The sequence below is a fragment of the Montipora capricornis genome, chromosome 4, assembly GCF_036669925.1.
Source record: "Montipora capricornis isolate CH-2021 chromosome 4, ASM3666992v2, whole genome shotgun sequence".
NCBI lineage: Eukaryota > Metazoa > Cnidaria > Anthozoa > Scleractinia > Acroporidae > Montipora > Montipora capricornis.
In genome coordinates this window covers 42,857,903-42,867,902 of record NC_090886.1, presented here as the reverse complement: position 1 = coordinate 42,867,902, position 10,000 = coordinate 42,857,903, and the positions used below count along the sequence as shown (strand labels likewise).

Sequence of the window (10,000 nt, the reverse complement as noted above, 5' to 3'; positions counted from 1 at the left end):
AAACAGCGAAAAAAAAGCCAAGCTTTGACTTCATCTCGGTTTTTATTCACCGATATTCACTCCACCTTTGGCTAACAATAATTATTATTGTTAAACACTATGATACAGTAATTTGATAAATGGTAGAAGCTTAGCACTCTGGCCATTGCACCATTACTGCGCTTTGCACTAGTTATTTTGTGTTTTGTTTCTGACAATCTCCTGTCAGATCATTAAATTTTTAATTTTGGAGCCTCCTGACTCTTAATCTGTTACCATTTTCTGGTTCATTTTGTTGTTAACAGATTGTCTTTGTTGGTATGGCTGTTGGTGGTCCTTTATGGGGTTGGCTGTCTGACAATTTAGGAAGAAAAAGTGTAAGTTACATCAATTGAAATGTTCTATCGCTCTCCCGAATACCCTTTGAAACTGGTGAGCGAGTTACATGTAGCTGTGCTTGAAACTGGGGGGAGCTGCATAACAACAGTTACTATAATTACTATAAAAAGATAATTATTGTGTAAGACCTTCGTTTATACTGTAGACTGTTAGAAAGTAAATAAATATTGTTATGATGAAGAGTTGTTTTCAAACATTTTACTGCCTTATTAAATCAAGAGTGAAGTTACCGGTAACACATTTTCAGAAAAACAGTTGACTGACAGTTGGCCAACAGCCATCGGCCGTCCGCTGACTGTTGGTTGACTGTCGGCTGACAAGGTGACCAAAGGCTAATAATTGTCAAAATACACATCTTGGGTCCGTTATATGTTGGTTACGTGTTGGTGGTGTGGTGTTGTGTTGGCATTGTGCATGGTTTAAAACTTACCTTTTCAACCTTCTTTAATCACTGACTGAAAAACTGTGCCTATTAATACTCCAGCAGTTGTCATTTCGTCATGCCTTTCATGGCATTAACCTAAACCAAGAGTTCTCAATTAAATATTTAGCAATACTTTGTCATGGAGAAGTCAAGTAAGTTATATTCTTGGTAAAAAGATCAAGAGAAGCATTGGCATTCTCTCTGAACTTTGCTATTTAGTCAACTTGAACATTCCGGTAATATTATGCCTTCATAATCCTTTTATTTTATGGTTTAACTTCCTGGGTTAATACCTATTCTTCCACTATCCAACCTCTGGTTACACTGTACATTGCAAAAGCAAGCAATCCAGATTAAGACTTTTTCTAATGAGCATTCCAGTCCAATTTTCAAAATTTTGAATAATTATTGTCTAGTTGCCTGTTCCTTAATATTGCAGTTTTTATTGCAGTTGCAGTTCAAACACTTTATTGGTCATTAAAGTTTTACAATAACTGTGTAAAAGGTCAATGGAGCGTGACATGTTTGGTTGTCATTCCTTTGACCCATTATAGTTTGTGAACAATACATAACGCGTACGAGACGTGAATGCCCATTCCTCATCTCTTGAATGCACATTTATAACATGGCCAATACAATAACTAAACTGTATCTAACCCATGTACTGCAACATATCTCTCAATTGTTTGTCTTGGCTAAAACAGGAATCGCTATAAAATGTCTTGTTAATCGCTGGCAGAGTCGGCTATGAGTGCTGGGGAGATAAGGAGATTAGAGCTATTTTTACCACCTACGCTCTTTCCATTTCTGGAGGTTTAGCTTTGTAGTGCAGTGGAGAGCTAGGTTTTTAGATTGTCAAAATGGCTTTTACCTGCCTAAAACTTGTCCAATCCAGTACAGTCTGCAAGAGCACTGGGGAGATTAGGCTTTATTCATGCTAGGAAGTCATCTGTCATGCCGAAAGCGGCATGGTCGGTGTTCCCCCTTTATGCCAAATGCGTGTTGTATGGTTCTTTTTTTGTCGTCTTTCATAATTGCAGTCATCATATTCTAAATAGATACGGGAAATGCAACATTAATGACTTTAATATAATTATGTGGGGGGTACTCTTTTGTTAATTAGTTCTGTCAGGGGCTGCGCAGTATGTTTGAAAGTGGAGGGCTAGGTTTTGGTATGGATCACGGAAGAGTGAGGGAAGGGGGAGAGATTTAGGAGAAAACAACATGGAAGAAAAAAAATTCCCCCAGTTCCTCCCTCTCTGCAGCCCGTCTGTTGCTGCACTGGAAACTATTCGGCAATATCGTCCAACAGCTGGTTGAATTCTCTGTCTCCGGCAAAGTTGGTAGAGTATTGGCTGACGCGTGGGCAGTGTGTCGGTGAAATGTTAGCCCGCCTGACAAATTGGCCAATGCGTATGATGGTTGGATCAGATTTGTTACCGTAAACCTTTGATTACATAACTAACTAAAAGATAATATTTTATTCATCACCAGTCACATACAAGAGAACATCCTGAAGAAAACCAATACACAACATATTCAAAACTTTGTTAGGTCATAATTATTATTATAAAGCACTTACTGATCTGGTTAGGTCAGTTCAAATGGGAAGAGACAACTCTCAGTTAGGGCACACTGCTCTCAGTGCATATGTTATGACCTTGAGCCAGATATTTTCTCTTCTGGCTCTCCTACTCAGTCAATATTAAGTACAAATAATTGTTCCTTGAAGGCATTACCTTTAATATCACTCCACACAACCGATACAGTTTGTATTGCTAATGATATTTGGGGTGCAGACAATGAAATATTATGGTTGCAAAATGTACAAAAGCTGCATTGCTTATTATTTTTGAGCTCCAACCATAAATGTAATTCATGACTGTTTCAATTTTTGTTGCCTCCTTTAGATGATTATTGTAAGTGCAAGCTGGCTAGGTTATTTTGGTTTCCTTAGTTCCTTCTCACCTCATTATGTATGGATCATTGCGTTACGCTCCTTGGTAGGAATTGGTATTGGCGGTATACCATCCATGTAAGTGTAAATATCACCACCATTCCATAAACAGAGTTGATCTTGATCTCGTTTTCACTGTCACGCAATAAAAAAATAAATCGAAAACCATCCAGTGGAAAAAGTCAAGAATTCGTGATGTTGTAGAAGATAAATGAAGAAGACACTTCTCCAAGTTTTAGGCCTGTGCGTTTGCCCAAACTTCAGATATTCGTCAAAATGTTTCGCAGAAATTTACAGAGCCCAGTATGAAAACGCCATGTTGGTGTACCTCTGTGGTGCACCAATATGGTGGCCGGAAAAATAATAGTGTCAACATCTGTTACTTACTGTGGCTATCTAGGCGAGTGATCAACTATACTGAACAAACAGCTATTTACCTAAGCACTTTTCCTAATGCTTTCAATTCTAAAAAGGCTCAAAACCATGAGATAAATATATATTTCTCAATAAACTCGATCGTGCCCTCGTGTCACGCACCGCTATAACTCCGAAATTAAAAATGCTCTGGTTTCCAAACAAAGCACGCTATTGAGCTTTAAAATTGCAAATGGATACAAATTTACTGCCTCTTATCCTGATGAGGATAAAAACTTTCGTGGCTCTTTTGTTTTGGATTTTAGAAAATGATGACGTCACGTGAAAACGATCCATAGTCTTGCTGTTTAAATGCATAGCTCTGAACATTACAGTTGAAGAGGCGTAAGTCAAGAACACTAGTCTTGGCTGAATTTTTGTATGACTGTATAAGTTTTGCTGTAGTTATTAGTAATAACCATTGTTTTTAATAAAAGGTCTGTTGAAATTTTACTTTTAAAAATGAAAAAAAAAAAAACTGTGTTATCATTACATGTACAAAGTACAAGATGCCATGTAATTATTTTCACCATTCTGTGACAAGAGTTAACTTTTTTTACAGGTATACTCTCTTGATTGAATTTTTACCGGTTCATATGAGATCATATATCATATTGTGTCTTGCGGTAAGTGTTCTTATTTTTAGTATTTAGATACATCTAAATGTATGCATACTGAATCAAGCATACTACTACTACTACTACTACTACTACTACTACTACTACTACTACTACTACTACTACTACTAATAATAATAATAATAATAATACCAACTTTATTCATTCAGTACAATGAAAGGGAGAGATACCAGAGGTTATCCCTATACAAGGGTATCCACCCGGATGTTAATGATCTAGAGTCGATTTTGATGAGGGAGAAAAACCGGAGTACCCGGAGAAAAAGCCTCTGAGTCAGATTTAGATTGACTGAAACTCAGCCCACATAAGACCTCAAGGCCAGGGTAGAACCTGGGTCACAGAGGTGGGAGGTTGAATTAACCACTTAACCACCCTGACTCATTATATCTGACTCATGCAGTTATTAACCCATTCATCCCTGAAGTGTCTCCCTTTAAAGAGTAAAATTGTCTGGCGGTAGATAGTCTCTTTCTCAGGACTGAGAGGTTTAAGACAGCGTTGTATACATGGAGTGAGTGTTTGACAATTTCAGAAAAGATGAGAAACCACAGACATGAAAAAGTGGGAAAAGTGTGCTCAAGATCAACTGTGGTCGAGTGGGGTGATAATGATGAGGATGGTTCTGTTTTTGTTTCTTTTGACCAACCCATAACACAAATCTATTTGGGGGTGTTCTTTGCTTAACTAATGGAATTATCCAGTTGAGAATAGTAAAAGTTTTAGTAGTTATTGTAAACAACTGGCATACTCTTTGTGTATCAACATGCCAAAACTTACTGTTTGATTAACTCACTGGCTTCTCAGGTGCCCTAGGATGCTTCCAGTTGATGAGTAATTTAATCATCTGGCATTAGACAGAGTAAAATCTGTTTAGTCTCACTCTCAGGAGTCATTTGGTTAATTAACGGGGGGGGGGGGGGGGGGTTGACTAGGGTAATGGTGGGGACATACATGTAATACTAGTATTTTACTGATTAACCCATGGACCCGTCAAGGGCCCTAGGACCCCCCCAGTTGATGAGTTAAATCATCTTGCGTTAGAGTAAAATCTGTTAAGGCTCACGTCCAGGCGTCAGTGGGTTAATAATAATGGACTGGTAAAGATAACATGGCCATTTCCCGTATACAAAAGGATTGACACGAATCACATTGAGTACATTAAAATATCAGCAACTGGGAGGCTCTGGTTGGTCTTGTCGTACATGACAGCAATAATGAAATACTGTAATTAGTTTTCTATAAGGGTCATTATTTCCTATGTTTTAAGCAAACTCTTTAAGAAGCCAGCAAAATCAAACCAAAATTATATTATTTTTTGAATGATTGTTAAAGGGATTTAATTTTTTTTTCAGTTTTTCTGGGCACTTGGTTCAACGTTCCTAGTATGTATGGCTCTTCTTGTGATGCCAACACTTGGATGGAGATGGTTGACTGCACTTGCCACTTTACCAGTTGTTATATTTATCATTTTATGTAGGGTAAGGAATGGCTATTTATTTGAAAAGAGAATGCAAACAGTACAGTTTCTTTTGATTTTAGGAGCTGTAGTGATCCCTTGCTTATTCGGGGCTGGACCCTAGGACAGGAAACTGAAATCGGGGGACTTTTCAGGAGTACATAATTATGTGTTTGTGTTCCTCTGTAGAATTATGCCAACTCTCCCACATTGTCTCTGAGTCTCCTGGATGTGGAACGAATCTCCCATTCTCCGAAACGGGTCATCAAATCTCCTGGATAAAACAATTTTGAACCTTTTAAAGACTTTTCTCCACTGTAGGCTCAAATTGCATCCCCAAGTTAAAAGGATTGTGATTTTTTTCATTTCACTGTTACTTATTGCATTTTTTCATCTGAGTTTCAAATGCAAGTTGACAGAAACTAAGCAAAATGGCTTTCTTTATCTTTGTTAGTTATCGCAGCCATAATTATAATAAACGATGTCTGATTGGATCTCCATTAATTTTAACCAGTAAAAATTCTTGACATAAGTGCCCTGTTTTCCCACAAATGAGCCACGCAATACCACCCCTTTGATTTGGATGAAAATTTTTTTTGGTCGGTGGGTGAGTGCATTTTTGGGGGAGGGGGAGTCCGGATGGAAAAAATCTCCAGATTTGTCGAGAGGATGGCATCTCTGAGTGTATGTAACAGCAACTATTGTTGCTTTAGTTTCTGACCTTAGTGGCCCCTTAGAAATACTTTGGGGGCCGTAATGCCTAATCCCCGGGGGGGGGGGGGTACTTAATGTATTTGTTTAAGACAAATATTGCTGATTTTCCTACCCATTTTAAGACAGAATTCCGATTTTTGATACCCTGTTTAAGACATTTAACCCAGTTTAAGACAAAAATTGATAAAGGATACCCTGATTAAGACAAAAAATGGCAAATTCAATACCCTCTTTAAGGCAAAAATCCCGAAAAACATACCCTGGCTGGCCACACATCCCCATTTAGCCCTTACAAGGGAGTACCCCTATATAAAGGTATATTTGTGTTTATATTTATTAAAGTTAATAAACCAAAGAGTTAAAAGATAAATGGTAAAATTAATAGCAATTTTGATAGGTCATGTTGGCCATGGCTTGCAGGTTGTTAGATTATCAAACTAAATTGCCTTCATTTTGAGACTATCACCAGCTGGAAGCAACAGTACTCCGCTATTGGGCATTGCATTCTGATCGGATGTGCTATATAGCCATTATCATGGTAAAAAACTGGTAAAGACAAAACATCACTTTTTTGCATGTAGATTAATAATATCATTTTTAAAATTCTGATTGGTAAATGCACTCTTTTCAATTTGACACTTGCTTGCAGCTCTTGTTTCCTTCAAAAATTTGATGACCAGAAGAAAGAATTGCCAATCAGTTTTCCTTTCTTTTGGTCAAACTGAAATAAACTGAACATTTGCCCGTAATCTTTATATAGTGTCTTACAAGAGACTTTAAATTCACTGTGAGGCAAGAAAAGTAGATTTTGATGGACTAGTAGGCTACCTTATTGTGTTGCTTTGGTGTTAGGTTTTTTTATTAAAATGTGGCAAAATGCTTTAAATCTATGATTCTTGCTTTGTTTGACTGTCCTAAAATTTCATGTTGGTATAGGGATCCTACATATATCCTACCTACTGTATATTCTATCATTACCCAAATAAGCTACTTTTAAATTAATTAATATGTAGTTTCTTTAATTTAAAGCCTTTTAATTTGAGCTTCCTTAAAATATCAGTTGATCTAATTGCTCAAAATACATACAATATTATTTATTAGCCATTATCACCCTTATGTGTCATGTTCGGTAATAGTGAACAATGGCTCCCATTTTCAGCTGTCAGTCAACGATCAGCCAATAGGTTACCGACAAATTACCAACAGTCGCCGACAGTGTTAAGAAGACCAAAAATTGTCTGAAAATAGAGTAAAATCTTTTTCAATTGAAAACAGTAAAATAATAGAAATCTGTCTATTGTACCGTTCATACCTATCAACTTGATCCTCGTTGAATTGTAAACTAGGTGCATTTACGGTAGGTACTCCATCTCCTGACTATACATACCAACAATCGGCCAACAGCCGGCAATATCTTTTGGGAACTGTTCTTCACTTTTACTTCATGTTCTGTCCTTTTCTAGTGGTTGCCAGAGTCTCCTCGTTATCTCATTGCTGTTGGAGAAAGGGAGAAAGGCTTGGCTGAGCTTCAACGCATGGCTAAAATAAATAAAGCAAAATTTCCTCAAGGAACTCTAAAAAATGAGGCAAAGGTATTGAAAGTACTGATGAACGCTTCGAACTATTTATAATACCTTTAAAATATGACACTTGAATCTTGAGTTTGCTAAGTTCTGTAAAAAGAAATTCTGGGACTAAAAATTTAATTTTGTTTTTTTATTTTCTTCAAGTGATACCATAACTTAAGCACTGTTTGTCATGTAGGATTTAGTTTCAATTTCCTCTCATGGCAACATCCTCACAGAAAAATTGTGAACAGGTGTGAGGGAATATAATTATTGTCTATCCCCAATATGGACCCAAATTTTTTAGTGATTCCCCCCAACCCCCTCACTGAGGGGGAGCAACAACAAAGTAACATTGCACACATCTTGGATGTTGTTATTAATTAATGCAGTTGTTCCTTTCAGCTTAGTTTTAAATTGATAGAGATTGAAAATGCCATTGATTGTAATAGAAATTTAATTTTTGCATCTTGTTGTTTAATGAATTTGTTGATTCAGGTTTTGACGTTGTTGTATTTTTACGAACTCACTTTCCATTTCTATGCAGAATGTAGGACATGGAAACATCTTTGTTTTGTTCAATGAAGAATATAGGTTAACAACACTACTTCTTTGGTTAATCTTGTAAGTAAACATCAGATCATACCCCGTCTAGATTCACAGAAAGTTACTGTTACCAATAAATACTTTTAGCAGAGCTCATCCAGCCCAGAGGGCTGCCAAGGGAAGCACCATATTCTTAGGAACCCATGAATTACGGCTTTTCTCATGGTAATCATGGCTAGCAGTATTGCTTGTGGGCGTGTATGCACAACGATGAAGTCACCTAACAATTAATAATATTCTAATGGCTAAATGAAGGACTCTGATTGGCTGGTTTTCAGTTGGGATTTTACAGTACAGACCATTACGGTCTGTTTCCGTATTTTTCTCTCTCCCAGGAAATTGAAGTTGAGCGAAACACAAAAATAGTTTATAAAAAGAGGAATTTAATTTTTTCATCACAGCAGTACAAATATAGCAAATGGAATTTAGTTTTACATATAAAGGTTCAAAGTTCGCTGATGGAAGACAAAGATTACGAACATTCACCAAGCAAATTTTACTATCCAGGTCAAAATGAGAAGAGTGAAGAGGCCAGCGAAAGCCAGTAAAAAAATGATTATTTTTTAATCAGCAGAAAAAATACCAACACCACCAAGAAAACAACAATGCACTGATAGGAACACTCTGCTGTTACATGAAAACAATTGGCCAACATGAAGGAAAATGTGGAAAGCTTACCTGCGGCCAACCTAGATCTCCTCCTGTGCAAGTCTTTTTATAAATATCCGCTCATAAAATCGAGAAGAGTACGAACCAAATACAATATCTGGTTTTCAGAGGTATTTGAAGATGATCGACTGTTCTCCTTTCAACTCACAAGTTGGCAATTTTTTCTTATGTTGTTAACTCTACATTTTCAAACTCCACTGATTTTATGATTCGTAATCTTTTGACATGGAAATTTTAAACATTACATGCCTTTGAAAAGATTTTCTTTAAGCAAAAAATGAACCTCATAAATCTTTTAAAACTTGTGTTATAAATCGTTCGACTCATTTCTGCGATGCAAATTGCTCTCGTCATCACAATTCCCTCTCATCTTTAACACTGCACCGCAAGTTGATGTGAATGAAACGACCGGAACTGTCCAAACACTCAAAGAAACAATGCCATATAATAAACAACTGACTAACCTCATTTGCTCAGGACCGTGTTGGGGAATGTTGGCCTTGGTCGTTTTTGTATGGTCCGTGCACAGCCACGACCTGGGCCCAATATTCCCTAGTAAGGCCCTCACGCTTGGTTAGTAAGGAGGTTATAATAATAATAATAATAATAATAATAATAATAATAATAATAATAATAATAATAATAATAATAATAATAATAATAATAATAATAATAATCAACTGGTATACTTGTGCCCAACATGGTGGCCATACTCCAGCTAGTTTACAGTGTGCATCAGTTCTTTGATACAATTGGACATCCATGTTATGGTCAATTGACACTTGTCAAAACAAGGTATCCGCTGACCAGTATCACATGACCATATGACAAGCTCAAGTTTAGAGCTCATCGAGGTCAGCTGTTTTTGACCGCTGACCAGGTACTGGTTTTCAATTGTTGGTTTTCACTCACATGATCAACAGCCATGTTTTGCGATGAAAACAAAAGAAAACGTTCGTATAATAGTAAAGTTCAATTCCCGGAGGATTTAGTGGGGACACAAATATGGCCGCCATTTCTTTGTTTAGGGGCACAAACATGGCGGTCTTGACATCGTGTGAAAACCGAGAATGGGATCACAGAGTGCAGGCTCAAGCCAGGTGAACTGATTGTAAGGCTTGGGTTATTTACATGTAGGCTTGGCTAAATCTACAAGTTATGTTTTTTGTAAGGCAAGAT

General features: G+C 37.0%; 1 protein-coding gene across 3 annotated transcripts in view; it reads left to right on the top strand.

Moving 5' to 3' along the window:
* Positions 1 to 10,000, top strand: part of LOC138047017 (synaptic vesicle 2-related protein-like) — a 33,445-nt gene that overhangs the window by 8,294 nt on the left and 15,151 nt on the right. For all 3 annotated transcript variants that reach the window (XM_068893680.1, XM_068893679.1, XM_068893681.1), the window contains 6 exons: positions 285 to 356; positions 2,713 to 2,837; positions 3,736 to 3,799; positions 5,164 to 5,289; positions 7,445 to 7,573; positions 8,094 to 8,170. In XM_068893680.1, coding sequence (XP_068749781.1) covers positions 285 to 356; positions 2,713 to 2,837; positions 3,736 to 3,799; positions 5,164 to 5,289; positions 7,445 to 7,573; positions 8,094 to 8,170 — 593 coding nt within the window. The remainder of the gene's footprint in view (positions 1 to 284; positions 357 to 2,712; positions 2,838 to 3,735; positions 3,800 to 5,163; positions 5,290 to 7,444; positions 7,574 to 8,093; positions 8,171 to 10,000) is intronic.